This window comes from Pseudogymnoascus verrucosus (assembly GCF_001662655.1).
Source record: "Pseudogymnoascus verrucosus strain UAMH 10579 unplaced genomic scaffold scaffold_22, whole genome shotgun sequence".
Classification (NCBI taxonomy): domain Eukaryota; kingdom Fungi; phylum Ascomycota; class Leotiomycetes; order Thelebolales; family Thelebolaceae; genus Pseudogymnoascus; species Pseudogymnoascus verrucosus.
In genome coordinates, this window is record NW_017263673.1 from 356,839 (window position 1) to 383,900 (window position 27,062).

At 50.2% G+C, this 27,062-nt stretch overlaps 10 protein-coding genes across 10 annotated transcripts; 6 read left to right on the forward strand and 4 right to left on the reverse strand.

Annotated features, from left to right (window-relative positions):
- Window positions 1-4: 4 nt before the first annotated feature.
- On the forward strand, window positions 5-1,399 carry VE01_05393 (uncharacterized protein; the record flags this gene model as incomplete). Its single annotated transcript, XM_018274857.2, has 3 exons — window positions 5-570; window positions 703-996; window positions 1,165-1,399. Exons 1-3 carry the CDS (start codon window positions 422-424, stop codon window positions 1,397-1,399), a joined length of 678 nt encoding a protein of 225 aa, XP_018130249.1. The 5' UTR covers window positions 5-421.
- A 169-nt stretch (window positions 1,400-1,568) lies between these two features.
- VE01_05394 (uncharacterized protein) lies at window positions 1,569-4,250 on the reverse strand (the record flags this gene model as incomplete). The annotated part of the gene is made up of 1 exon (XM_018274858.1): window positions 1,569-4,250. One exon carries the CDS (start codon window positions 4,248-4,250, stop codon window positions 1,569-1,571), a length of 2,682 nt encoding a protein of 893 aa, XP_018130254.1.
- A 236-nt stretch (window positions 4,251-4,486) lies between these two features.
- Window positions 4,487-6,899, reverse strand: HAT2 (Histone acetyltransferase type B subunit 2). The gene is made up of 7 exons (XM_018274859.2): window positions 6,683-6,899; window positions 6,523-6,576; window positions 6,417-6,468; window positions 6,313-6,366; window positions 5,803-6,264; window positions 5,275-5,757; window positions 4,487-5,208 (listed from the first exon to the last, which is right to left on the reverse strand). Exons 1-7 carry the CDS (start codon window positions 6,723-6,725, stop codon window positions 5,034-5,036), a joined length of 1,323 nt encoding a protein of 440 aa, XP_018130255.1. The 5' UTR covers window positions 6,726-6,899; the 3' UTR covers window positions 4,487-5,033.
- A 99-nt stretch (window positions 6,900-6,998) lies between these two features.
- On the forward strand, window positions 6,999-11,777 carry VE01_05396 (uncharacterized protein). Its single transcript, XM_018274860.2, has 3 exons — window positions 6,999-7,400; window positions 7,470-9,063; window positions 9,114-11,777. The coding sequence occupies exons 1-3, from the start codon at window positions 7,302-7,304 to the stop codon at window positions 11,582-11,584; spliced, it is 4,164 nt and encodes a 1,387-aa protein (XP_018130252.1). The 5' UTR covers window positions 6,999-7,301; the 3' UTR covers window positions 11,585-11,777.
- On the reverse strand, window positions 11,722-12,824 carry VE01_05397 (uncharacterized protein). The gene has a single exon (XM_018274861.2). The coding sequence runs from the start codon at window positions 12,482-12,484 to the stop codon at window positions 11,945-11,947; it is 540 nt and encodes a 179-aa protein (XP_018130253.1). The 5' UTR covers window positions 12,485-12,824; the 3' UTR covers window positions 11,722-11,944.
- On the forward strand, window positions 12,763-18,381 carry CTK1 (kinase subunit of RNA polymerase II carboxy-terminal domain kinase I). The gene is made up of 3 exons (XM_018274862.2): window positions 12,763-15,760; window positions 15,817-17,676; window positions 17,727-18,381. The coding sequence occupies exons 1-3, from the start codon at window positions 14,520-14,522 to the stop codon at window positions 17,944-17,946; spliced, it is 3,321 nt and encodes a 1,106-aa protein (XP_018130256.2). The 5' UTR covers window positions 12,763-14,519; the 3' UTR covers window positions 17,947-18,381.
- On the reverse strand, window positions 18,325-20,408 carry VE01_05399 (uncharacterized protein). Its single transcript, XM_059463698.1, has 5 exons — window positions 20,105-20,408; window positions 19,676-20,046; window positions 19,554-19,625; window positions 18,814-19,491; window positions 18,325-18,741 (listed from the first exon to the last, which is right to left on the reverse strand). Exons 1-5 carry the CDS (start codon window positions 20,356-20,358, stop codon window positions 18,425-18,427), a joined length of 1,692 nt encoding a protein of 563 aa, XP_059319695.1. The 5' UTR covers window positions 20,359-20,408; the 3' UTR covers window positions 18,325-18,424.
- A 337-nt stretch (window positions 20,409-20,745) lies between these two features.
- Window positions 20,746-21,631, forward strand: ECI2_2 (Enoyl-CoA delta isomerase 2, mitochondrial; the record flags this gene model as incomplete). Its single annotated transcript, XM_018274864.2, has 1 exon — window positions 20,746-21,631. The coding sequence occupies exon 1, from the start codon at window positions 20,822-20,824 to the stop codon at window positions 21,629-21,631; it is 810 nt and encodes a 269-aa protein (XP_018130347.1). The 5' UTR covers window positions 20,746-20,821.
- A 207-nt stretch (window positions 21,632-21,838) lies between these two features.
- VE01_10785 (uncharacterized protein) lies at window positions 21,839-24,957 on the forward strand. The gene is made up of 6 exons (XM_059464236.1): window positions 21,839-22,176; window positions 22,245-22,836; window positions 22,893-22,973; window positions 23,028-23,668; window positions 23,723-23,908; window positions 23,991-24,957. Exons 1-6 carry the CDS (start codon window positions 22,010-22,012, stop codon window positions 24,745-24,747), a joined length of 2,424 nt encoding a protein of 807 aa, XP_059320219.1. The 5' UTR covers window positions 21,839-22,009; the 3' UTR covers window positions 24,748-24,957.
- Window positions 24,958-25,722: 765 nt separating this feature from the next.
- On the forward strand, window positions 25,723-26,885 carry VE01_05401 (uncharacterized protein; the record flags this gene model as incomplete). Its single annotated transcript, XM_018274865.1, has 5 exons — window positions 25,723-25,931; window positions 25,996-26,085; window positions 26,162-26,262; window positions 26,357-26,628; window positions 26,715-26,885. The coding sequence occupies 5 exons, from the start codon at window positions 25,723-25,725 to the stop codon at window positions 26,883-26,885; spliced, it is 843 nt and encodes a 280-aa protein (XP_018130348.1).
- Between the last annotated feature and the right edge of the window lie 177 nt (window positions 26,886-27,062).

The following is a 27,062-nucleotide window of genomic DNA, read 5'->3' on the forward strand; positions in this document are numbered from 1 at the left end:
GTGACGGGTGCCACCCGCGATCGATGGTGGTGACCCCTGTCACCCAACCAGCGAGCTACCCCAGACAAAAGTCGCGGCGGCCGGCCAGCGGCGGCGGCGATTAGATCGCGCGATGTGGCTCTAAGAAATATCGCGGTATCACTCGCTGTGGTTGAACAGCACAACACGACAAGCCCACCCACGCCCTCTCCCTGGCACTCTTCTTTCCTCATCCTCTCAATTACCTCTCTCTTTCTCTTAGGGCTGGAAACTTCATCTTTTCTTTACCACCGCACAATCTCAACCACAACCACAACCACAACCACAAGCTCAATTTACACACGCCCCGATTTACCAGCACAGGTGCACTTGCGCCGCACCACACCACACCACACCACACCACACCTTGGATTTCTGACGCTGAAGGGAAAAGGAGGGAAAGATGCATACCTCCATAACGCGCGCGCAGAACGCGTTTGGGTTCTTCACGACGGTGGCGTTTGTCGTTGCGCTCTTCGTGGCGGGGAGTGATTACCTCGTTGCGCGGACGCCGGGGGCGGAGGTTAAGGTTGGGAGTGGAGGGGTTACGGTGTACGTTTCTCCCTTAGTTTTCTGTTGCTCTATTTCTGGCTCTGGGTTCCTCGCTGGGTTGCCCGGGGGAAGGGTGAAAGCGGTGTCTTTTAATTGACGAAGAAGAGCTGGCTAATGTGTATGTGACAATAGCACGAAAGGACGACCGCACTACTACAGCACCAAGAAAGAAGAACACGCCAGCATCCGCTTTGATCTCAACGCCGACCTGTCGAGCTTGTTTACCTGGAACACGAAACAAGTATTCGTCTACGTGACAGCGGCGTGGAACGAGACCGCAGGCAGCGCGGAGGCAGCACCGAACGAGGCGGTCATCTGGGATACGATCATCACCAGCCCTAGCGCGGACCACTTGGCGAATCTGCCGAAGGTGGCGAAGCGGAAGCTGGTGGAGAGTGGGAGGGGGAAGAGCGTTGATAGTGGGCGGTATGTTTGATTCCATTCCTCTCATTTCCCATTTCTTTGCCTGTTTACACGTCGGTGTCGCGGAGGGAGTCTGGTGTTAATCGATCAACGGCGCGTGCGTTGGGTGAACAAGTGCGGGGACAACAGAGAGAGAAAGGAGTACATGATTGGAAGCTAATCCATTCACAGCGGCATTATTAAGTTGCGCAACCAAAAACCAAAATACCAAATCACCGCCCCCACCGGCAAGGTCGCGCAAGCCCGCGGCGTCACGCTCCGTGTGAGATACAATGTGCAGCCGTGGGTTGGTGCGCTGGCGTGGGATACGGAGGGGGAGGTTGGGCTATGGAAGCCGATGAAAGGGGGGGAGAGTAAGAGGTTCGATTTACCGGCTGTGAGGGAGAAGGGGGGGAAGAAGGTTTAGGTTGTGGTGAGTGGGAAGCTGGGGGGAGTTGGGGAGTTGTAAAGGGGAGGGGGGGGGGTTTGGGTGGGGGGTGTAGGATTTAAACGGATAGGGAAAGTAATTTCATGCGATTTTTATGATGGGGGGTGTAGTTATTGTGCGTGACTACTGGCTGACTACTCTACACCACCTAATCCCAATCACTATCATCATCCTCTCCATCCTCCTCATCATCCCCCTCCTCCCCCTCACTCTCACTCTCACTCTCCCCCCCCCTCTTCCTCCTCCACCCACTCGGTCCCACCGCCCCCGCATCACGTAAATCATTAAACAGACTCGCCTCCGCCATATCCTCATCCTCCGTCTCCCAGGCCGTTTCGTCATCGATCTCGATTCCGCGCCACTCATCCACGGCGTCTTCGAGATCGGTTGAGTAGTCTGTGGTGTCGGATTCAACCTCGGGCAGCTCTCTGCCTTTTCCTTTTCCTTTGTCTAGTCTGGGTCGCTGGTTTTCTTTATCGTCTTCATCGCCTTCTTCTCCCATCTCCGTATCCCCGCCCCCAAATCCATGCTCCGCGCGTTCTTTCCTCAACCTCGCTCTCTCGGCCTTTCTCTCCGCGCTCTCCTTCTTCCGTTCTGCTCTAAGCCTCGCTCCAATCGCTCTCTCCTCGTCCTCGGAGTCGCTCATATACATTTCCTCATCACTCGGTTTGATATCCCTCCCCGTAACTGGGTCCACATGGCCCCATAACATCATGTAAAGGAGATGATCATCCAGCCTCAACCTTCTCCTCACCGACTCCCTCATCACCAATTCATCGATACGAAACAGATGGATCTTCCCCTCTCCCCAGCCCTCAAGATGCAATTTCCCGATCTCCGCGGGAGAGACTCCGAAGATAGACATCCCCGAGTTCTCAGGCTTGACTTCATAGCAGTATCGTACTGCGGCGCGCAATACCTCAACTGCATTCGTAAACCCCTTTCGCATCAATAATCTCCATAATGGAGAAAGTCCGCGCTGTCCCAACATAACCCTCACAAGCCCATCATCCCCAACCCCCGTCATAGGCTCATTAAGCCTCATCCCCAGCTTCAGCACCCACGCTTGCGCATTCCAACAATCCACATCAGTCCACCACGTCTCATTATGGACTAAACAAATCCGCCCCGCCGTCGTGGCAACATCCATCACCACCCACGTCTTCAACAGCGTCTCCCTCGTTGACTTCGGTAATCGATGTCCCTCCCTAGCTAAGCAGGCGAGGATATCCCTAACGCACCTCTCTCGGTGGACTACCATTGCCAGCCAGCGGAAACTGGGAACCTGACGAACTAACGCCCAGTTGGTGGGCTCGCGGCGACCGAGGGGGTCGGGGATGCAGAGCGTGGAGTACATACCGTGTCTGCAGATGCGGGAGGCGAGGGGGGCGAAGGCGCGCGCGCAGGTCTTGAGGGCGTGCGTGAGGTGCGTGTTGAGGGTTGTGTGGAAGAGGCGGGAGGTGGAGTAGAGGGTTAGGAGGGAGGAGGGGGGGAGGTGGGCGCAGAGCTCGAAGTAGAGTTCGGGGTGGGAGGCGAGGACTTCGAAGGGGGAGTGGGTGGAGGGGGTGAGGCGGGGTTTCTTGGTGAGGAGGGGGGAGGTTGGTGTTGCTGTTGCTGTTGCTGTTTGTTCGAAGGAGGGTGTGGGCGAGGGGGAGCGCGCGCGCTTGAGACTTTGGGTTAGTTGGGAGGTGGTGGGGAGGATGCCGAGGGGTGTGAGGGGGTTGGTTGTTATACTTGTGAAGGAGGGGACAGTGGCGGGGGCTGGGAAAGCAGTGCTTGTTGAGGGCCCGGCGAAGGCGGCGGCGCGGGGGTCGGCAGGGTCTTGGTAGCCCGTTGGATCGTCCTCCCAGTCTGAGTCCTCGTCGTCGTCGCCGTTGGCGTTTGGGATTTCTTCCATCTCGGGGAAGTCGTCGTCGTCGTCGGTATCGGGCATGGCGGCGTCGCGCGCGCGGTTGGAGTTCATGAGGGCTTTTATGGCGGCGTTTTTGGGGAGCTTGGGAGGAGGTACGGGATTGTCGTTCTCGTCGACGTAGTCGTATTCGAAGTCTGAGTCTTCGCTGTAGTCCTCGTCTGAGTTGCCGAAGTCGAGGCCCTCGGCGGAGGGATCCATGTCCATGTCCATGTCTTCATCTTCGCTCTCATCATCAGGCTGCGCGGAGACGCCTTGGATGTTGAGCCCGCCGAACCCTTCGACTGGGTTAGGGGGGTTTTGGGGACCCTGCGGCGGGGGGTTCGGGGTTCCAATGACCAAATGTGGTAGAGCCCAGTGGTTCACATGGGCAAATTCGCCTACGGAAGGGGGTTGAGGGTTCTGGGCCAGGTTGTTCGCTGGAAGGGCGTTGACGACGGGTATGGGTGGTGGAGGAGGTGGGCCGAAGAAGACTGGAGCTGGGAAGGTGGGTGGTGATTCAAATTCCGGAGATTCTTCATATTCGTATGAAGGCGAGATAGATATGTTCTCGCTCTCCAAGGTTGGACCAGCTTGCCCAAAGGGGGTTTGAGAAGGACCTGGAGTCGAAGCAAAGGTGGCTGATGCTGGTATGGAGGGTGTCTCTAGGTATGAGGGGGGAGCAGGTATGTTCCCGCCCTGGAAATCTTGGCTATATTGCCCGAAAATAGATGGAGCTGTGGCTGCATGGTTGTTATGAAAGACGTGGCTCGGTGGAGGAGATGGTCCAAAGAAGACGGGGCCAGGAGCTGTATTGTGGTTCAGATTTGTGTTTGAATTTGTATTCGTGAATCCTTGATTAGTTGAGGACGGACTGTCTGTATCTTCAATAGGATCAGTGAAGCCGAAGAAGTCTGTATTGTTGTTCTCGTTCGAAGACATCGTAGGTGTTCTGTAAATCTCTCTCCTCTTGAAATATAATAGTCCAAGTGTAGTATCCTTCAGATCGAGATCTGTAAACTAGTGTGCTTGTGAAAGCAAGGAAGCAAGTTGTGTTGTGTGGATATCAAGTAGTTTGACGAAGGTGAAATTATAGAAATACCTTATATTGCCAAACACAACAGTGAATTGGCCAACTTGGGAAAATCCTTTCATAGAACAGTAGTAACATAAGCTACCTTCCCTCTTCCTCTTTATCTACCTTTCGTATCCCCTATCTTATAATTTCAAGACTCGCACTGCCCTTTCACAACTCATCCATATGACACCATCCATCAATTATTCAACAACTCATCACAAGGCATACATTCGTCGGTTATTTAACAACACCATGGGCAAATATTTGATGCAGCTGTGGAGGTGACCACTGTAGGTCTCCACGTTTTCGTCGTAACTGGGATATTTATTGGCCGCTGGAACACAGACACCTAGTCATTCATAAAAGGGAAAACACCTCACTGGAGATCAATAGAAATCACAATCACAAGATCGCAAGAACAGAATAATGAAAGTGCCGTAGCAGCAGCATAGACTTCCGTCGAAAGTAAACCAGCACAAAACCTCATTGTGCATCGCACGTATCTGTATACGCTAGTCCAGTGGCATGCTATGCAAATAAACTCCTTAAACTCATTTTGTCCCGTGATATTCACTTGGATATCTCCCATTGGTGACTGTCATCTCCATACATTCATACATAATTCTTTCTCCTTTAGTGGCTCGCACTTAGCGCTCGACTTCATCGACTGGCACATCTTCCAGGTCCTTGCCAACAATAGCTTCTGAAACTTTCCAGATCTGGATCAAGTTGTCTTCCGCAGCGCTGCAGACAACCCACGGCTCGTTCTGGTTCCATGAGAAGTCGGCAAGATGGTTGGTGTGTCCACCGTGCATGAATAGACTATATTGTGTTAGTACGTTGATGCCACGTGATTTAAAGGGGGTAATATGTCAGGGTTCAACTTACAGCTCCGGCACGCCGTCCTCAATATCATCTGGCAGCTGCTCCTCCCCAACACGGCTCAGATCCCAGAAAATCACACGACGATCGTAACTGCCACTGCCGAGAATGGCTTCCTCGAATGGATGCCAAGCCAAAGATGTGACTTGGTCGTTGTGGCCCTCCAGGGAGTGGATCATGCTGTTCAAGTTGCGGAGATCCCAGATGCCGATCGTCTTATCAGACGAACCAGTAGCAACAATGTGGTCAGAACCAGGGGCAAAGGCGATCGCGTTGATGGCGTCAGTGTGGCCGGTGCCTTGGAGTGAGGATCTTGTGGTATCCGATTCACGGGTATCCAGGATCTGGAGAGTCAGATCGTCCGAGACCGTTCCGATTATGGCCTTGTGGATGGGGTGGTATTGAACATCATTAACGATAGCTGCGTGGTGAGTGTAGGTCCTTGAGGGCTTAACAATGTTGCTGGTCGCTGTGACGGATTTCAGATCCCTAGATAGTCAGATAGTGTACAGCTGAAGCAGAAAGTCTTCTTACCATAACCTGACAGTTTTATCTTCGCTACCAGTCGCCAACTGCCCCTTCTCATGGGGGTTCCAGCACAGGCCAAAGCCTTCTTTGGTGTGGCCCCTCAGCTCCGCCTGGGGTGTCACAGTGCCGGTTGGCAGGCTGCTGTGCTTAGTTCGGTCAAAAACCAATACCTTGCCGTCGATGCACATCGTTGCAATAATATTTGGGTTTTGAGGCTGGTATCTCGCTTTATTGACCTCTCCAGGGTGGTCGATCTTCTGCTCGATCGTCATCTTGATGGTAGGCGACTCGCCAGACGATGAGTTCCCATATCCTCCAATCTCTCCCTTCTCGTCGTCATAGTCACGCTCGTTCGGGGTGATATTCTTTGGGAGCTCGACATTGGCGATTTGTAGGTAGTTTGTCGCATCGTTTGATGTGTGAGTGCCGATGAGCAGGCGGTGGGTAGTGTAGTTCTTGTCAGGGAGTCTGAATGGTTAGAAGGTATTGAAAAATCGGTGGAGGAGAGAGACAAACGATTTGACGTCTGGGAACCATTGAGTTGTCAACGTCGGCCATTCCAGGGCGGTGCTAATCACTTTTAGTTACGGTCTTATAATGGGACTGCTTCAGTCGCATACCTTAGGATCATATCATATAAAAATGGGCTGTTTTTCTTCCATGTTTTATATTCTTTTGCGCATGTCAGCAAGGCAATGCTCCATCATCACCTTGGGTGCCGTTTACCTTCGTTGATAATCTTGGCCTCGGCATCTGCGTCCTGGACGTCTCTCTCGGCGACTATAACATGGGTAAGCTGGTGTTACTTTCATTGCCCACATTTCACTTGAATCCCACCAGGTAGGTCCTCGTTGTCATAGAAAGGCAGGGTTTGCGATTGACTTACTGTCCATCTCGTCCTTCACATCTGCTGCGGCTGCGGGCGCCATGATTATCGCACTCTGCGATTGAGGTTAAAAGGAATAAAATAACCGCAATGAAGAGTGAAGTGTGGTAAGGGTATGGCAGTCCCCAGTATCACAGAGGGGTAGTTGCAATGGATTCTTTGTTACAAAGAGCTTCGGTGGAGGTTGACGCGATTTTGGGGTGAAGCGCGTCTAAAGTGGCCCATGCTGTGCGGTCGCAGGCGCGGGTTTGGGTAGTGGCAACCTTAAAGTCCCTCCAAGGATTATCAGCCTATCGCGAGGCTAACCTGAAGGGGGGCTCAGCCTGACGAACTCAAACGTCAAGACCCAGAGTCACAACGATCAATGCCAGAGTCACAGGCTTCCTCCAGACAACCTCTTACTTGTCATATCTTCACATACGCAGTCATTATATTCGACTTTTCGGTTTCTCTAGGAGTTGCAGGCTTTTGATCGTTTTATATAACAGTCCTTACATCTGTTATCGCCTCTTTTAGCGCAGTCTACGCTCAAATTCGATTTCAGATCACAACCACTACACGCCTCGCCAGGTCGATATAACTGCAGCACTTATAGAAGGGCTATACAGCGACCGCTGCGATGGGTGTTCCAAAGTTCTTCCGCTGGATGAGCGAGAGGTACCCAGCTATCTCTCAGCTCATCGCGGAAAACCGCATTCCAGAATTCGATAATCTCTATGTATGAACCTTGCCTGCCGCGCGCAGGACTACAATGCCATGTTTGTGTCATATACTAATGCTCTATTAGCTGGATATGAACGGTATTATCCATAATTGCACCCACAAGGACTCCGACGATGCGACATTCCGTATGACAGAGGAGCAGATGTTCATTGCGATATTTAACTACATCGAGCATCTTTTTGGGAAGATCAAGCCGCACAAGCTCTTCTTCATGGCCATTGATGGGGTTGCTCCCAGAGCCAAGATGAACCAGCAGCGCGCACGACGATTCCGCACAGCTCTCGATGTTGAAAATGCTCGAGAAAAGGCGATTCGTGAGGGGAAGGAGATGCCAAAAGAGGAGGCATTCGACAGCAACTGCATTACGCCAGGGACAGCGTTCATGGCGAAGCTGTCGGAGCAGCTGAAATACTTCATCAACAAGAAGGTGTCGGAAGATACCGACTGGCAGGGTGTAGAGATTGTTCTCTCTGGCCATGAAGTTCCGGGAGAGGGAGAGCACAAGATTATGGAGTACATCCGCCTGTCGAAAGCACAACCGGATTACGACCATAATGTCCGTCATTGCCTGTACGGTTTAGACGCAGATCTTATTATGCTGGGTCTGTTAAGTCACGATCCTCATTTCTGTCTTCTTCGAGAAGAAGTTACTTTTGGGCGACAGAGCAAGGCGAAGTCGAAGGAGCTAGAGCACCAAAATTTCTACCTTATGCACTTATGCATTGTACGAGAATACTTGGAGATCGAGTTCCAGGAATTAAAAGAGCCTGGCATTATGGGTTTCGAGTTCGACTTGGAACGGGTCATTGACGACTTTATTTTGATGGCGTTCTTCGTTGGAAACGATTTCTTGCCCAATTTACCCAATCTTCATATTAACGAAGGAGCGTTGGCGCTGATGTTCAAGATCTACAAGTCTGTTTTACCAAAGGCAGGCGGATACCTTAATGAGGGCGGAGTTATCAACATGCCGCGGTTAGCGATTTTACTGGAAGAGCTCTCTCATGTGGAGTACCGTTTCTTCGAGTCTGAGAACTCGGATGCGAAATGGTTCAAGGGCAAGCAAATGGCAAAGGTGGATGTCATGGAGAAGGGCAGCAAGCGCAAGGGCAAGGTGGTGATGACGTCGGCGCAAAAGGATGTCTGGAAATTGGTTAAGATCTTTGTCAATAACCGATCGCCAGAGCCACTTGACCTGCCTTCTAGCCTTCCCGCCAAGGACAGGAAGTTTGTTGAGGATCTGGCAGATAGCCTTCACTTAGATTGGAAGACAGTCGAGGATGAGAATGGCGATCGCCACCTACAAATTTCCTTCCCTGCGAAGTTGGAGCAAGATGATGACGAGGAGGAAGAGCAGGATGAAGAGTCCCAGCTTGCAATCCTACGGGTTGTCAAGCAGTACGATAACGCAAATATCGTTGACGTGAGCGCCGAAAAGGCACAGGCTGAGATGGATAAGAAGTACGAGGAGAAGTTCCAGGAGTGGAAAGATAAGTACTACGACGGGAAATTCGAATGGAAACGCGATGACGAGACGGAACTGACAAAGCTCGCCGAGAACTACGTCCAGGGGCTGCAGTGGGTTCTGTATTACTACTACCAGGGCGTCGTATCATGGCCTTGGTATTACGCTTACCATTATTCGCCAATGATTTCAGGTATGTCGTTTTCCATGCCTCAAATATCTGCAATGCTAACCAGCTTTTAGATGTTGTCAAGGGTCTGAAGGCGGATATCAACTTCAAGCTTGGCCAACCGTTCCACCCATACGAACAGTTGATGGGAGTCCTGCCTGACCGCAGTAAGAAGATTGTACCAACAGTGTACCATGAGTTGATGACGGATCCGAAGTCGCCCATTATTGATTTCTACCCTCGAGATTTCGAGCTAGATATGAACGGCAAGAAGATGGAATGGGAGGCGGTTGTAAAGATTCCTTTCATCGATGAGAAGCGACTACTATCGGCTATGGCGCCGAAAAACGAGCTTCTAAGCGATGATGAGAAGGCTCGTAATGAGTTTGGCGTTTCATTGAAGTTTACGTACGCTCCAGATTTGGATTTCACTTATCCATCGTCCTTGGTGGGAATCTTCCCAGATATCCCGCATTGCCACTGCGTTGAAAACATTTTTGATCTACCCACAATTGAGGGGTTAGAATACTTTGTTGGTCTCATGGGAGACGTTAAACTTGGGGAGGATGCCTTGGCAGGCTTCCCTAGTTTGGCTACGTTGCCGTACAATGCTGCCCTGGGCTTCCACGGAGTGAACGTCTTCCAACAAGACAGCCGCAACGAGAGCTCAATTGTCACATTGACGGATACTGAGGCGAGGACAAAGGTCGAGAACGCCAAGGCAAGGCTTGGTCAAAAGGTGCATGTTGGATACCCATTCCTTCAAGAGGCCAAGGTCATCCGTGTTTCCGATGAGCTGTTTAATTACACTCTCCCAACAGATGGCTCGGCTCATGTTGTTGCTACGCCTCACGGCCCTCGCGAAATCGAGGACTTCCGCAGGAAGGCGGAGAGAATCGAGAATGTATATAGCAAACGTCTCGGTATCATCATCGGGCCAGTTGAGTCTCTGACTCACGTCGACATGTTGAAGGGCATGAAGAAGACCGATGCCGGCGCTACGGTCAAAGAATACGCCTATATCGCCGGAGTTGAGACTGACTATGCCTCACAAGTCGTGGTCGATGAAGTGGCCAGCGAGGATCAGCGCTTTATTGAGAAGGCAGCCTTACCCATCGAGGAAGAATTTCCTATTGGGTCTAGAGCCTTCTTCCTTGGAGAGTTCAACTACGGGCGCCCACTCGAGATCATTAAGCACAACGAAAACAAGGCCGAGATCTGGCTGTCGACTGTCCAAGGTCGTGAGCCAGAGGTTGGCCGTGAGGTCGTTGCCAGGTCTGAGAGGACGACGCCGTACATGCCGTCATATGCTGTGGCGAAGCGCTTACAACTTCACCCGCTGGTTCTTAGCAAATTGACCTCTTCTTTCACAGTCAATGTGAATGGATTGAGAGTCAACCTAGGCCTTAACCTGAAATTCGAGGGCAAGAAGCTCAAGGTTCTGGGCTATTCCCGTCGTGGAGAAACTGGTTGGGAGTTCAGCGACAAAGCTGTTGATCTAATTTCGCAGTATATGATCAGGTTCCCGGAGTTCATTGCTGGCATCCAACGCAAGCCTCAAGGCAATGAGTACGACGCCGCGGATTTCTACACCGCTGATTCTGCTAAGGCGAAGTTTGCTGAGATTACCGCTTGGCTGAAGACAATTGAGTCGAAGAACTTTGATAAGGTTCCTATCGATGCTCAACAACTCGACTCTGACACTGTCAAGGCAATCGAGGCTTCAGTCGATGCCATGATTCAGAGCAATCCAGGACCGGTTGGCAAGAAACTAAAGGGCGTTCCGCGGAACGCGCTCATGAGGCCAGCTGACGCAGAGCACCGCCTTGGCAACCAAAAGTTCGGCCTTGGTGACCGCATCGTCTATGTCCAAGACTCCGGACGTGTCCCAATCGCCACTCGCGGAACCGTGGTGGGCATCAGCCGCACCGCGCGCACAACTCTCGTCGACATTGTTTTCGACCACACTTTCATCAGTGGAACGACCCTCGATGGTCGCTGCGACCCATTCCGTGGTTCTACCGTCCCCATCACCTCAGTGCTGAACTTGTCGCACAAGCAAGTCATCGCTGGCTCTAAGGCAGCAGTCGAGAAGCGTCCCGCTCCTATCTCGCAGCCACTGACCGCCAATGGCGGATACGGAGCGCCAACCGGGCCCGGTGGCCGTGGACAGTATCGCGAGGCCGGCGCCCCGCCACCTCTTCGCGGCTCATACCGTGGTGCTGCGGCGGGCCAGGGCAACAACTTCGGTCGCGGACGAGGCCGTGGTGGACTAGGATTCGACAATGCCCCTGCTACACACTCTGGCATGGCTATTCGCGGACCTAACGGTGCTGGGGTCCAGACCAATGGGCAAAACTTTGCGCCGAGAGGCCGAGGTGGTTTGGATGGTGCGAGGGGAGGTAGAGGGGGAGCGCCGCAGTCGTATAACTCTATGCCACCCCCGGCTAGCCTGGACTCTGCTGCCCGTGGCAGGGGACGCGGAGGAAGAGGACGAGGAGGTAACAGAGGACGCGGAGGCCCTGCTCCGACGCCGACGCAGTAAAAAAGCATTGTAGGCATTTGAGATGCTGGGTTATAGGGGGGTTTGTTTGTATAGGCTTGACGATGGTATGAGCACTTCACGATGTCGGATGAGTACCACGAAAAGCATCTAGTGTAGCATAGCCGGAGGAGGCAGTCGTTGGTTTTTGATGTTTTTAAAAAGGAGTATAAACGCAATAAAAAAAAGAAAACTGTTTTATAACAAATATGTAACTATAATGCCCGCATAGCGCCGTCGATTTGAGTTCTATAAATTGCAGCCCCCTCTCCGAATGAGCTGAGCTGCCTTCTAATCTACTCTCCTTCGCCCTTCTTCGTCGCAATAGTCGAGAACTCCAACAAAATAATTCTAGAAACCGCCTTATAGCTCCTTTGTCATGATATCATCCGTCTGCACAATCTCCCCAATAGTAAAGTCATGGTGGCCCACCCTCCTATACCCCAACTTCTCATACATCCCCTGAGCGTTGTTGTTCTCCTCCCAAACTCCAAGCCAAATATGCTTAAACCCCTCACCCCTCGCAATTTCTTCTAGCTTATTGGCAAGCAACCTCCCGACTCCCTTCCCATGGTGATTGGGATCCACATATATCCTTTGGAGCTCTACCGTGCTCTCGAGGTGGGAAAGACATGGTTCTGTGCTGCCACGGGTTAAGAGGGCGAAACCGAGAATGGCGCCGTCTTGATTTGATGCAACGACCATGTCCTTCATGGGGTCTTTGAGGTCCTTTTCAGTTGCTGATATGCTGTAGGAATCTTCTAGGAAGGATTGAAGCTCTTTTGCTGGAACGGAGTGGCCGAAGGTAACAGTGAAGATATGTGCTCCGAGTTTGGAGACTGTAGCAACATCTTCAGGAGTTGCCTTGCGGATATGGATTGATCGCTGAGCACCGGCTGCCATGTTTGAAATTGGTGTGCAGGTGATATTTAACGCGTCGTTTGGGAGTAAATGAATGTGTTGGGAAAAAATGGAAAGTGATAACAATATAAGATGTTATATATACTTGGGACTCAAAACCTTACCTACCCACACCCGTCCCACAAGGAAAGGATTTATTTTGTTCTATGGGTTCGCCACTATTGTACGCCCTGTACTCTATCTAACCCCAGGAACTAGCTTCATTATATAAAGCTTTTATGGGTCATAGAAAGGATTGGACACATTTTACTTTGCTTCTTCTGACAGGGGTATAGATCCTTCTCGAACCTCTAATATCACTACAAATATGATAAAATTGCAAATACAAGGACCTATAACTGCATATGAAATCCTTGTAGAATCTGTCACAAACAGGATAATGACGTGTTTGGTCAGCGTTGGCATACGTAGCGACTAAGCGAACGCTACAGTCCGTCTGTCCGTCTCCGAACGACACCGTGATCAATTCATGAACAACAATCAACATAGTCTGACTATGATGACTGAGATGCTAACATCTGAATGAGCTGGCTTTACACATTATAATCCCTTTATCGGAAGAGGAAGAATCACCAATAATGAATAAGCTGTCGCTTCACTGCTGGGCTGTGACGATGGAGGTGTTAGGTTCGGATCTGCGTCGGTGTCGGTGAAGGAGGACACAACGACCTCTGAATGAGGAATGCGACAAACAAATGCAGATATGATTTGGTTTATATGCCATTGACCTCAGAACAATTGAGCCTTACCTACCCACCTTAAACACGAACTTCCCTGGACTGGGACGAACACAGCCAGCGATCTCACCCATCAATCCCGCCGTCAATCCGATCCGTCGCAACTTACCCTCGGCACTCCGGATATTCACAACAGCAATAATGCTCGCATACCATGGCGCCCAAAGAGGTTTATTGAGAGGGCACGTCAAGGTTGAGAGGTGGTTGAATGGCAAGGCGGCCAAGTTGTTGATTTGATGGCCTGTGGTTGGCATCTGTCGGATGGGTTCATAGTCACTAACCACACTGCGTCTGATGGCCGTCTCCAGCTTCACATGGAACATCGGCTGGAGGGTATGACGGTCTTATATGGAAGGCTACCGGGGGAATTGCATGCTGGGGGCGCTTCTTGGTTGGATTGGGGTCCCTTTATCTCGATCTAACTGTTCATATCCTGCGACTTGAGCGACCGCCCATTTGACCCCGAGTTCCCGCCGCTCCCACGATCCCAAGTTGTACATTATTTGCAGCTCAGTGGTAATAATTACCATCGCGGCAGTCGGACCAGCCGGTCGCTGAATGAGCACCCACTGTCTGACAGTTTTGGAGTCGTGCCATCGTCTCGGCGGAGTCTCTGCATCTATCACGCCATATTGTCGCTGCCACGAGAATTGATGTACCTCTTTGAGGCAGCGTCTGCTACGGAGAATCCAGGCATGGCAAGATACCGTGCAGTGTTGGACATTCAGGAATCGCCTTGGACAAACGCGACAGCTACACAGCTACAGCTTCTCACCAATGCCAAGTCGTCCACGGTGGTTTTAGAACTGCTCAACGACTCCAGTGGCGTTTTTGGGGGAATAGTTGAGCCCGTGGATTCACAGATCACGTCTGCATGACTTGGAGATTGACGGCCGTAAATTTGTAGATTAGTTAAATGCTTCGTGACTTGTACTACTCATCCCGACGGATTGGGGCTGAGGATTAAGGCTCTCTCTGGCCTGCAGCATCGCTAAAGCAGCAACTATCGACCGGAATTTTGGTGCTGGACACATCAACAATTCGCAAGCTTACACAACTTTTCGACAACTGGACTAACAGTAAGTCTGACTCGCTGGAGGATTCATTCTCGACAACATATCAACATTTCTCTATTTTGTTTCGCTGGGGGGAACTTCAACTTTCAAAGTTGTCATCTCGACACTTATCGCACGCCGAAGCAGCCGCCAGGGCGAATCCAACAGAACTCGGCTAACGCAGAGCCGCGCCGCCGCGCCCGATCTTAGGTAAAACTCATTGACATGACAGAGATGCCTAGTCCACATTTCACCACACGAGATGTTGCAATGAAAAACAGCTGGAGCCACGGTGACGACCGCAGAGATCGAGTAGATCGAGGAGTGACACGCCCACGCAGATCGCCATCACCCACCGGCCGGAGACGCGATATCGAAAGGGAGAGGGGGAGGGACCGCGAGAAGGCAAAGGAAGCTAGCTCTCGCTCCGAACGTAGAGCCAGGAGCAGAGACCAGAGCAGAGACAGGGACCGCAGACGACCAACCTCGAGAGCTAAGCAGGAGGATATTCGAGAACGCAATAAAGGTCGTGAATTACTGGATTCTCGAGGAGCAGGAAAATCAAGGAGAGAAGGTCAACAAGGCTCGTCAGTTGGGAAGCGCGGTTCGAGTCGCAGTCCGTCGAGGGAAAGAGGCCATCGAAAACGTCGGAGAGAGAGTCGAAGTCGCGAAAGGCGCCATTCCACATCCAAATCCGTGTCCCGCATCGAAAGCTCTCGCCACATCGAAAGCGCTCGCCACGAGACATCTCCCAGTCGAGTAAACTGGCCTCGCGATAGGCGTTCATCGATCCAAACGCCTGAGAACGATAAGGGCAAGTCCGCTGCACCAGACAGGGAGGAGCCATCCAGGTCTCCACGCCGAGAGACGGTACCATCTGGCAGACCACTCAGTCCCCCAAGAGAATCCGCCGACAGCCGTAATCGAAGTGTCAGTGATCGTGGTAGCACGCATCGCGAGCGACGCCACCGTCACCGGTCCCCACACCCAAAGTCATCCGATCAAAATCCACGGAGACACCGCTCGGGATCTCGCGATAACAGGTCACCAAGACCAGACAGACACAAGTCATCGGGCTCGACGTCACCCAGGCCTTCGAGAGGTCGCTGGGAATCAGGGACGACATCCTCCAGCCTTTCAAGGCGTGGCAGGCCGTCCCGCGACGAATACCGCCCAGATCAGCAAACTGCATCTGGGCCCAATAGCATCGACGTGGAAGATACAAAGATGAATGGACGTGGTGGATATGCGTATGGACCAGGCTACCATCATCCAAACCAGATGCAAGCGGCTTTCCCGTTGAAACCTCAGTACAACCAAGGTCCTACAAATCAGTATTCACAGTCGCCACAGCACATATCTCCTAATTCATCTTATCACGGATCTCCGCAACAATCACCCTATCCGCCGGCTGGTAGAGGAGGAGGATGGGGTCCTCCTCAAGGACATCAGTATTCTCCACAACAGTAAGCCCACTTTAATCCAACTATTATTATTGAACAGCACTAACAAATCATTGCAGGCAATATCCTCCAAACTACAATCAAGGCTACCCTCAACCGAATGGCCCTCAAGGGCCTCCGCAAGGCAAATACTATCCTCCACAAAACCACTCGCCACAGTATCCCGGACCGGGTATGCAACATCAGCCGCCACCACAACAGAACTACCGTGGCGGACCTCGAGGGGGATTCCGGGGCGGGTTTAGAGGTCGTGGCGGTGGACACTTCCAGAATCTACACTGGAATGCCAGTCAGCAAGGCGCTGGTCGGGGCCAAAACAATAGTTCAGGCGACGTAACTCCTCAGCACGCATCCCCAACGGGGCAGCCTTCCCAAGACTCGATTCCTCAAACGGGGCTCGAGGAGACGAAACAAGTGGAAGACGTGGAGGAGGAGGATCTCTTCCGCCCATCCAAAGACCTGCAGGTCGAAGATACGTCGAAGAAGACTGATGTCGAAGACGAAATGCCTCCACCAGATAGGCCCACACCTACAAGTGCCCAGTCGAACAAGTTTAGCTTTGCTTTCAAGGCATCCCAAAAAGCTGCTCCGGCAACACCGAAGCCCGAAATATCGCAGAAGCTGGACAAAGTACCTGTACGCGGGCCAACCAAGATAGATCCAGCTCACAATGCGTCTCGTCATATCCCCACTGCCCCTGCCTCATCAAGGCGCCATGACTACCGCGACTCTCGTGGCCCTCGCGAGCGAGAAGCTCGTGAGCGAGAAGCTCGTGAACCTCGCGACCACCGCGAACCACGCGATCGGGATCCACGAGATTTCCGAGAACAGCCTTCTAGGGGGTTCCGAGAGCCCCCTCCATCGAGAGAGTACCGTGAACCTCCAGCGACTCGGGAGTATCGCGAGCCACTTCCACCCCAAAAACCACCTGCACCTCGGATGGTAAAGAAGATCATGAAGCGGTTAAAAACAAAACCCATTCTCCCAGACGAGTTCAAAACCTCCGACTCCGTCTACTTCAGGAAACCGGGCAATGAATCTGTCGTAGGTTCTGGGACCTACGGCAAAGTGTTCAAAGCCATCCACGTCTACACAAAGAAGTTGGTTGCTCTGAAGAAGATCCGCATGGAAGGCGAGAGGGATGGCTTCCCGGTGACAGCTGTGCGAGAGATTAAGCTCTTGCAGTCACTGAAGCACGTCAATGTCGTCATGCTCCAAGAGGTTATGGTGGAGAAGAATGATTGCTTCATGGTCTTCGAATATCTCTCCCATGACTTGACTGGCCTGCTTAACCACCCAACGTTCAAACTCAACCCCGCGCAGAAGAAGGACCTTGCAAAGCAGATGTTCGAAGGGCTAGACTACCTCCATCGACGAGGTGTTCTTCATCGAGATATCAAGGCTGCGAATATCCTCGTCAGCAACGAAGGACAACTAAAGCTTGCTGATTTTGGTCTCGCGCGCTTCTATGCTAAACGCCGACAGCTGGACTACACTAACCGTGTTATCACCATCTGGTACCGCTCCCCTGAACTTCTGCTCGGCGAGACACAATACGGACCCGCGGTAGACATCTGGAGCGCCGCCTGCGTGCTGGTCGAAATCTTCACACGCCACGCCATCTTCCCCGGCGACGGTGGCGAGATCAGCCAGCTCGACAAGATCTACGCCATCCTCGGCACGCCGAATTCACGCGACTGGCCGGGCTTGAAGGACATGCAGTGGTTCGAGCTCCTGCGCCCGACTGCCCGCCGGCCAAACGTGTTCGCCGACAAGTACAAGGAAAGAGTTACGCCCGCTGCATACGAACTCCTCGAGGCGATGTTCCAGTACGACCCCGCTAAGCGTCCGACTGCGGGCGATGTGCTGGAGCACCCGTACTTCGCTGTCGAGGAACCGGCACCGCAGCAAGCGATAGAGTAAGTTCTCACCCCACACTTGCCCATACCATGAAACTAACACATCCGAGACTCCAAACTCTTGAAGGTGACTGGCACGAATTCGAATCTAAGGCGCTGAGGAAAGAGAATGAGAAGCGAGACAAAGAAGCGAGGCGGGCAGTCCAGAAGGAAGCCGCGCGGGAGAAGGAGCGCAAGAGGCCTCCTTCTGACAGTGAGGCGATGGAGCGCGACGCGAAGAGGGTGCAGACCATGCCTCCGCCGCCGCTGCCGGAGAAGGAGGCTTTGTGAGGTTGGTGAGAGCATTATATTTGGCGTTGATGCAGACGATAATTTTTGGGCGTGGCTTCGCGTGGGTGTTACATGTTAGGCGAGCTTTACTGTTGGAGCATTATACGAATGAAAGCAAGCATATTGAGTTCTGGTGTTGGAGCATGGGGAGAATGGTGGAGTTGTATTTTTAGCGGAGAAAGGGAAGCGGGTTGGTCGGGGTTGGGGTGCTGTATCATATCACAACTCTTTGCTTGAGATTGCACATAGGCTGGCTATAATTTAAATGTTATTTACGCACGCCCTACTTGTTCCGCGCAGAATAGACAGTTCATGAGGCTAAAATTCAGTCGACACACCAAAGGAGATAAAGTTTATAGATTTACTCGATCGTGTGTGATGAGGAGAACTTGATGGGCTAGAATATATACACCAACGCTTGAGACTAGATACGACGAATAAAGGTAGCATTGGTTCCTTGCTCTCTCGTTACATATATTCATAGCTTTGCTTTAGTCTCACTTTTCCATTCCATTTTCCTAAGCAAGTTTCTTTGAATCTTCCCACTCACCGTCCTGGGTAAAAACTCCAAAGGTACAAATTGGATCTTCCGCGGATACTTATACGGCGCAGCATTCTTTTTGCAGAAATCTTGTAGCTCTTTCCTTAGTGAGTCCTGGTTTACGTCTTTCCATTGATCGATCAGAACTACAAAGGCCTTCACGACCTCCCCTCGGATTGGATCTGGCGAGGATATCACGGCGGATTCAACTACTGATGGGTGCAGTTTCAAGGTCGATTCTACTTCAAAGGGACCTACATAGCCGACCCGTTAGTAATTCTGTTTTTGGGGGGATGGGAGAGTGTATTTCGATAGGGGTAACATACCGATGCGATACCCAGAAGAGTTGATGACATCGTCTGAGCGGCCAACAAACCAGAGGTAGCCATCAGCGTCCCGCCTCGCCTTGTCTCCCGTCAGGTACCAAACCTTCCTCTCTCCATTCTTGGTGAATATTTTTTCTCGCCGGCTAACCGTATTATCATCATTTAAGTATCCATCGAAGATGCCGAAGAATTCGTTTTTGGATGATATATCGTCTATCAGCACTGCCATTTCACCTTCTTCCCCGACCGCAGTTTCCGACCCGTCGATATTTATGATAGAAAGAGGCACTGTAGGCGCTGGCTTCCCCATAGAACCTGGACGAATCGGAAACCCGCTGAAGTTCCCACAGAGGAGAACTGACTCTGTCTGACCGTACCCGTCTCGAATCTCCATGCCGCTGATCGCATTCCATTGTCTGATAACCTCGTCATTTAGGGCTTCTCCGGCGGCTGTGCAATGCGAGAGCGCCATAGGAGGGTGTTCCTTATAGTAGGATTTAGCCTCTTGCAAGACAAGCTGTCGATATGCAAGTGGAGCTGCGCAAAGGGTTGTGATAGGATACCGGTGAAGTATCCTTAGAAGGCGCCGAGGGCTGAATGCCTCACGATCATCATAAACAAAAAGAGTAGCTCCGCAATTCCACGCACTAAAGAATGACCAAGAAGCTTTGCCCCAACCTGTTATAATGTAATAATTAGCTTATGGTTGCACAACCCTGCTATGGTCGAGGAGTCTTGACCTTGCTCTGCGGTATTCCAAAGCACCTTGCCTGGAGCTAGCTGATACCAAGACTTGGCCGTCGTGGTGAGAGCTGGTCTTGTTAGATATTAACACTGCATCTGCTTGTGTAAGGAAACCGACCTAATGGATATGAAACCTGGTTATGGCGCACCATCTTCGGTGGACCAGAGGTTCCCGATGTAAAGTAGAGCAGGGCTGGGGAGTTCCAGTCTCGTCTAACATCTTCCACCGAAGCATCGGCCTCGACAAGTTCTAAAGATGCGTAGAAAGAGTCGGTGCCTGGGTGCGGAACGTCACCTACTTGCAGTACGGTGCGAACAGATGGACACGCATCCCGGACTGCTAGGAACTTGGCAACACTTGCACCGTCACCCACAAATACGCTGGCCTTGCTTTTGACGCAGCGATACTGAATATCTTTTTCGGTCAACAAGGTAGTCGCCGGTGAGATAATTACCCCGCTGCGAATAGCTCCAACGGCGATTTCCCACCTTTTGTAGTCTAGTTAGCCTCGTCAAGTTTCGGAGCTTTAAGAGTGGGATTTCTCACCATGCCGGGACACGTGGGACGATCATAACCATCGTCTCGCCCTCTTTGATGCCTAAGCGCTGTAATAAAACAGAGACCCGATGAGACTGGCGTGAGAAGTATTTAAACGTCAAGGAACGCTTTTGAGACTCGCCTTTTGATACCCAATACATTGCCTCTAAGTCGTCGGGACGGGCCGCCCAATAATCGATAACATCTACCGCAAAATTGAACCGATCCGGTCGCTGGAGTACAGCATCGTAAAAATGTGCCATGGTTAAGAGCTTGGTGGATTTGTAGATATATGGATAGTGTAAAGTAAATAAAGAAGTAAAAGATTGGGGGGGTGGGAGGAGGGGTGATATAAAACTGATACTTGAGAGGTTTATGATTGTGACAAGGAACCTGCAGCTGCGTCCGTGCCTGCTACTGTTACCCCAGATAGTTATTCCCGGGCCGAACGATGCCTACAATGGTGTAGGGTGAAGATAGAGTTGGAGAGAGCTTATTCGCGGGACAATAGTTCGGCAACTTCTCGGACCGGGGTTACAGTTGGTCACTTGGCACAATCGGTATATGGCTCCTTGCTACCTTTGTAGTTTCTTATAATCTGCATAATGGTATATGGTTCCTGACTACCTCCGTCCTTTTATAATCTTATAATCTTATTATCTCGCCTGCGTCCTTTGTACAAAACTAAACACCGTCCACAGAGCCACATTGTAGGCTGAAGTTGCTATGGAGGTGCCTTCATATGATAACGTCAAGGTGGAGATTTTAAGCCATGGCATTGTTGCATTGGTGACATACAATCGCCCGCAATCTGGCAATTCGCTGCATCCCAAAATGCTGGCAGAGCTTGTGGCTGCTCTTAGATGGGTTCACAGCAATCCTACCATTCGCATCATGATCCAGTCTGGCACTGGTGAGTTTTTCAACACCGGGATGGAGCTGGTGGACGGCGATGGTATGTCCTTCGCCCGAGGATCTGATTTCCACGAGCTTAACCGCATCCTGATTCTGTCGGACAAAATACTCATCGCAGCCGTCAATGGGCCTGCTGCGGGCTACGGCGTAAGCAGCCTGGCACTCTATGATCTGGTCTACTCCGTCCCCGATGCCTACTTCTTCACGCCCTTTGTTAAATGGGGCATGGCGGCCGAGGCAGCCTCGAGTTTCTCGTTTCCTAGACTCATGGGACACCAAAAAGCCGCATCGCTCTTCCTGGCAGGAGACCGCATCACAGCGCAGGAAGCTTCACTAAATGGGCTCATTAGCAAGATCCTACCGAGGGAGCAGTTCCTGGCCCAGGTCGTTCAGATCGCCGCGAGAATTGCACAGTCTGCGCCTGCTTCTCTGCGGGCAACGAAGGAGCAGATGCGGCAACTGGTGAGGCAGGAATTGCTTGATGCCAATGACCGCGAATGCGATCTGATTCGCCATGAGAGATACGGCTACGAGGAATACCAGAACGCAGTAAAGCAGTTCCGCGTTGAGCGGCTTGAAAAGCAGGATTTGAAACGCAAAATAACTAAAGGCAGAATTTAATAGATTAAATATAACAATGCATATTATGTCACTAATGATGCCATATATTTAATGGAGCATGCACATTGCCCCCTCCCACAAGACATTTCCCTGGCAGTTCTATACGCGTACAGTAACATCTGCCCCATAAGATCCGCTTTTCCCCGTTCCCCCGCCTTTATCTACCCCACGTCTCCCCGCCCGCCTTTGCCTTAGGAACGTTGTGACCCCATCTTTTAGGTTAAGCCAATGCGCCCTTTCCGCATCCTCTCTTCGCATTGAACTCAAGAATGATATAATCGATCCTCTGCCAAAGGATTATTATATACTTCAATTGGGAAACTGGTCTACCTAGCCTGTTCTGCCAACAGTGCCTAAATTACACTACCTGTGCCCGACATGCAATCCACCTCTGACAGCAACTGGCCCCTGCGAAAACGGGCTCGCATTGCATGTCATTTGTGTCATGACCGAAAAGTACGATGCGACACTGCTCTGGTCGGCATTCCTTGTACCAACTGCCGGCTGGATCACCACATCTGCACTGTACGGACCTCGTCCGGAAGGTCTGTCATTCCATCACTGATCTTTCGTTTTAATAGGTATTCCTTTAGCTGATCTCATATTTTTGTAGACGGCCAAAGAAAAGAATTCAAGCTCTAGGGTTTACTTTTCCGCCTCCTCCTTCAGCAGCCTTGACAACTTCAGCTCCAATAGGTGTCGAAACTTTAACAGAGTTACATCCATGGGAAGCCTATATAGAAGGCGACGACAACATGTTCTTGCCTACATCGCCAAAAAACAACCTTTTTTCCAATAGTCTCTACGGGGAGTATGGCTGCTCTCCCCAGACCGAAGAGCAGAGGTCTCCATTTCGACCATCAACTATTCCACTAAACATAGGGGACTTTTCACCCTTCTCTCAAGAACTAACCTTTAATGCTAGTGTTACGTTTTCTTACTACCCCTTTCTTGAGGTGAAGGAACTGGTAAAGTTAGCCCCAAATGATGTAAGATACTTGGAGTCAAAGGGCTGTTTACACGTTCCTAGTGGCCGTCATCTCGACCAGTTTATACGACATTATTTCCTTCATGTCCATCCTTGCACACCACTCTTAGATGAAGGACAGTTCTGGGACATGTATTCGAACACGCAGGATGATAATAAAGGGACTCATAGGATATCATTGCTACTATTCCAAGCAATGCTCTTTGCTACAGCTACAGTAGGCAACCCTCTCCCCATCCGAACCTAGCCCGGAATTTGCTAACTAAATATAAGTTTGTTCCTTTGAATACAATACGAGCTTGTGGTTTTCACAATTACTATACAGCAAGAGAGATACTTCATGAACGAGCAAGGGTAGGTGCTTTCCATTGATTTGGCTTAAGCACCACACAAACTAAACCATCGTAGCTACTTTACAACTTTCGTACCGAAATTCGATCTGCTCCAATCGCTCAAGCGTCACTTTTGCTATCGCTTCGAAGCACCCCTCATGATCAGAAAATCAATACATCATGGTTGTCTACTGCCATCGAGAATGCTCGAGCCGATAACGCACATCTCTACAATCGCCTCCCTGGTCTGAGCAGCCATCAAATAAGCACCAAGAAACGTCTCTGGTGGTGTTGTGTGCTCCGAGACAGGGTAATTGCTCTGGGGGTTCGACGACCCCTCCAGATCACCCCAGCCCATTTTGATAATAGTCAAGATATGGTCGCAGAGCAAGACTTTTCGGGGGAGATGGAGCAATCCCTTGTCTATGACGCGGAGACGAAACTTCTTCTGGCAAACATATTTATCGTTCAGTGCCACTTTGCTATAGCGGTAACCTCAACTATCATGACATTATATCCTCCGAACGGAGTTATAATCCCAGCATCACCAACTTCAGCTCAAATTTCCGAGCTTCGCATTAAGATGGAGGAGAGCAGGAAGGACCTAGAGAAATGGATGGAAACATTTAAGGGCCGATTAACCCTAGGCTCAGGTAAGAGCGCAGCATTGCACAATTCAGTGACGCTCTTCGCAGACTTGACAAGTATTTATTATTAGTGAGCATTCCATCTATCAAGTCCGGGAACTTTCTAACGTCGCTCTCCAATTAGCACGGCCCAGATTGCACGCTGTCAGCATTCTATGTATCTTCTAACTGAGTGTCAACCCTTGGCAACGGAAGTTACTCAAGAGCTGAAAACGACACAAGCCGAACTCGAACGTGCCATTATCAATGTTACGGGTAAGGTAACTAACCTAGTGACCTTGTGTCTTGTTGGTTACCTTCCTATCAGCCTGTTAGTCACTCTTCATTCTTTGATCTAGCCCTCAAACATGAGAAGATAAATGTACACAAGGCTAACAACAAGGCATCACTAGAGTTGCATACACGGCACTCCCTCTAGCGCTACTATCCCTTGACGTGAGGTTGTCGTCAACGGAGTCAGAAAAGGCGAACCGACAGCAGCGACTCAGTGTATATCAAGAGACCATGAAACAATGTGGCCATCGCTTTGATTTTGTGGGTATTGTTTCTGGTATCATAACCAAGCTTCTACAACAGGTGGACTTCGAAGAGAGTTCCGCCTTTCATTCAATCAATACTGCTTCTTCCAATGCAAGCCTGCCAGTATTAAGAACTCCGTCTGCTTTTCCAAAGAGCTGGACTGAATTTGTCAATACACAACCAAATCTTTACTTTAGGCTCTCTGCTTCCCTAGACTACGCGCTATCCACGGGCAAATACCCGTCTGAAGGCGAACTTCCAGGATGGATCGTTAATCCATCTCGGCCACGAAAGCCAACTCAGTCTATGGAATTCCCGAGCTTGTCTAATTGTGTCTCTACTGTGGTTCCTGGAGATTCTTTCATGCGAGAAAGACCGTGCAACTTATCACAGCAATTCCGTCAAGATAATTCCATGTTCATCTCATCTGACACCTCACGTCGAGGATATAACGATGAAACTGATACTTTTGACAGAGCAACGATTGAACTCTGGGATTCCACGGAGACGGGCTTCCCATCTAACGAATTAAGTGGGATATCCCAGCACATCAGAGAAGATGACAGTGAGAGTCCATTCAGTTCTAATATTGTTTCGGAACTTTTTGATTTACCGGCAATAGGAGGATGAATGAGTCTTCAACTCTACAGTTCTGCTTCTTGCCAAACGAAACACAACAGAGGGATCGGGATATGGTATAGCTCTACACAAAGCCACACAGGGGATGTAGAATATGCATGCGAGGGTGGCGTATTGGCTTTAGGCAGATAAGATAGTTGCATTAAAGGAAGTGCAAGTATATATTCTGTATAATTCTACAATTGATAAACATCATTAAAGACGATGCTATGAAACTACTTTTTATTACTGCCTGTACCTATATATGCTTAATTAGTAACGGCATCATGCTGCTTCTCATGGTTGTGCCAGACACCTCAGAAGACCTTACCTTCCCAAGTGCATTCCCCTAGAATCTAAGCTACTTAGGTCGCCGACGTATTTTCAATTTTAATTTGTAAAATACAGCTTAAAGCACCCCGGATTATGAGGTAGAGCGGTATCCACATAGATCTCGATGTAGTTTTCTATTTCGGTCTAGGACGTGGGGACACATGGAGCTAATCCCGGGAAAAGGGAGGCTTGCCTTGTACCGAACCCGGTCCGAATTCGGTCCCGGCTTGGTATCAGAGCTATACCGCTTACAGCCGCCCTATTGTACCAAGCAAGCTTTAGGGATTATTGAGAGTAGATGTGAGTAGACCATAACATCTTAGTTGACATCATGGCAAATCTCAAGTGCCGTGCAACCCCATGGGGAAGCGCCTTAGTGAACTGTTATTGCGGGGTAGGGATAATAAACCTGCTAGAGGAGAGAAATCGTGGGGAAGAGGTTTGAAGTCTAATAAATAGGGGTTGCCATTTTATAAGATCTGCCTGTCCCATTCTCATTGTGAAGTCTTTTCTTTTCTTATGCTAGAAGAGTGATCATATCATCATCTTATCCCTTATACTTATACGTCCCAAAGCTATATTATAAGTGTTTTCTTCGTTGGCTTGCCAGGCAATCACAAATCCTTACTATTTTACTACGAGCCAACTACAACAATGTCTACTAAAGATCGTCTGGAGAAGGACTTCTCAAACAGCAGAGATGCCGGGCATACTCATGCTGAAATCCAAGATGATACTCTTCGTCGCATCCAGACTGCCGGTAGTTTTGTTATCACTCCTGAGATATTCGAAAAGATGTACCTTACGCCTCCCAACAAGGTCAAAGGAGACCTTCGCTTGAAATTTGCCAATCCTACACCATTGTAAGTCTTCCCTGAACAAACCCAACTAATCCTGCTATATATGCATATCTAACTCTAACACTAGGGGTCTTACTGGCTTTGTAATAGCCCTGACGCCGTTGTGCTGTGCCTTAATGGGCTGGAGAGGCGCAGGAGGAGGCGGCGCTGCCGAAATGTAATTCTCGCCCAAGAACGATTCAATTCCCCGTATATACAAAGTCTACACGCCACTAACAACTATTCTATAACAGAGGGCCATACTATTGGTTTGGGGGTGCCCTTCAGCTCATTGCAGGTGTCCTCGAATTTTTCCTTGGGAACACATTTCCCTTCGTTGTTCTGACCTCCTTCGGTAAGAAATATTCTTATAGTCTACAATCATTCGCCTTGTTTCTCATTCAGCACACCTTTTTAATGTACAATGCTAACATTCTGTTATTATCAAGGCGGGTTCTTCCTCAGTTTTGCGACTACCCTTACACCGTCCTTTAATGCCAGTGCAGCCTATGGAACCAATGTGGAACAATTCCATGCCACCTTCGGATTCTTTCCTTTATTCATGGGTCTCCTATGCGTCTTCTACTTTATCTGCTCCCTCCGCACAAATATTGTCTTCGCCACTATATTTTTCTTCTTGGTCGCCTCTTTGGGTCTTTTGACTGCGGGTCACTGGCAGATAGCTCAAGGAAACGTAGACCTTGCGGCCAACATCAATATTGTGGGTCCCCCTGTCAATTATCACTGTTCAATATATCCTTCGTCTTTAGTGATGGCTAGCTAATTGGTATTTTTTACGATATACAGGCTGCTGGCGCAATTGCCTTTGTTTCCGCACTTGGTGGTTGGTACCTCCTGCTCTCGCAGCTACTCGAAGCTTTAGATTTTCCAATTCAGCTTCCTGTCGGAGATCTCAGTGGATTTATCCAGAGTCGAAGCCAGAGGGTGGCAAAGAAGGATCCTTCTCAATTGGTTTAGAATAGCCTGGAGTATCCGGTGCGGAAACAGCGTCATTTATGCCGACTATATAGCGTTTAAACGAGCTTCACATAGATCGTTGTCTGTGTCTGTGTTTAATGCAATGCAATGGGTGAGGCGTGAAATTATATCAATATAATTTCAACCCTCTTAATTCCACCTTCATATAGAATCTAG

Bases quoted from the DNA above. Each gene is read 5' to 3' on its own strand.
- HAT2 (XM_018274859.2), bottom strand. From the start codon at position 6,725: ATGGCGCCCGCAGCCGCAGCAGATGTGAAGGACGAGATGGACA. The intron at 6,469-6,522 runs GTAAACGGCACC...CATGCGCAAAAG, and splicing joins GGCCAAGATTATCAACGAAG to AATATAAAACATGGAAGAAA. The intron at 6,367-6,416 runs GTATGCGACTGA...AAAAGTGATTAG, and splicing joins TTATATGATATGATCCTAAG to CACCGCCCTGGAATGGCCGA.
- VE01_05396 (XM_018274860.2), top strand. From the start codon at position 7,302: ATGGGTGTTCCAAAGTTCTTCCGCTGGATGAGCGAGAGGTACCCAGCT. The intron at 7,401-7,469 runs GTATGAACCTTG...ATGCTCTATTAG, and splicing joins CAGAATTCGATAATCTCTAT to CTGGATATGAACGGTATTAT. The intron at 9,064-9,113 runs GTATGTCGTTTT...ACCAGCTTTTAG, and splicing joins TTATTCGCCAATGATTTCAG to ATGTTGTCAAGGGTCTGAAG.
- VE01_05397 (XM_018274861.2), bottom strand. From the start codon at position 12,484: ATGGCAGCCGGTGCTCAGCGATCAATCCATATCCGCAAGGCAACTCCT.
- CTK1 (XM_018274862.2), top strand. From the start codon at position 14,520: ATGACAGAGATGCCTAGTCCACATTTCACCACACGAGATGTTGCAATG. The intron at 15,761-15,816 runs GTAAGCCCACTT...AAATCATTGCAG, and splicing joins CATCAGTATTCTCCACAACA to GCAATATCCTCCAAACTACA. The intron at 17,677-17,726 runs GTAAGTTCTCAC...AACACATCCGAG, and splicing joins GCACCGCAGCAAGCGATAGA to ACTCCAAACTCTTGAAGGTG.
- VE01_05399 (XM_059463698.1), bottom strand. From the start codon at position 20,358: ATGGCACATTTTTACGATGCTGTACTCCAGCGACCGGATCGGTTCAAT. The intron at 20,047-20,104 runs GTGAGAAATCCC...AGACTACAAAAG, and splicing joins GTCCCACGTGTCCCGGCATG to GTGGGAAATCGCCGTTGGAG. The intron at 19,626-19,675 runs GTCGGTTTCCTT...TAACAAGACCAG, and splicing joins CCAGGTTTCATATCCATTAG to CTCTCACCACGACGGCCAAG.
- VE01_10785 (XM_059464236.1), top strand. From the start codon at position 22,010: ATGCAATCCACCTCTGACAGCAACTGGCCCCTGCGAAAACGGGCTCGC. The intron at 22,177-22,244 runs GTCTGTCATTCC...ATATTTTTGTAG, and splicing joins GTACGGACCTCGTCCGGAAG to ACGGCCAAAGAAAAGAATTC. The intron at 22,974-23,027 runs GTAGGTGCTTTC...AAACCATCGTAG, and splicing joins TACTTCATGAACGAGCAAGG to CTACTTTACAACTTTCGTAC.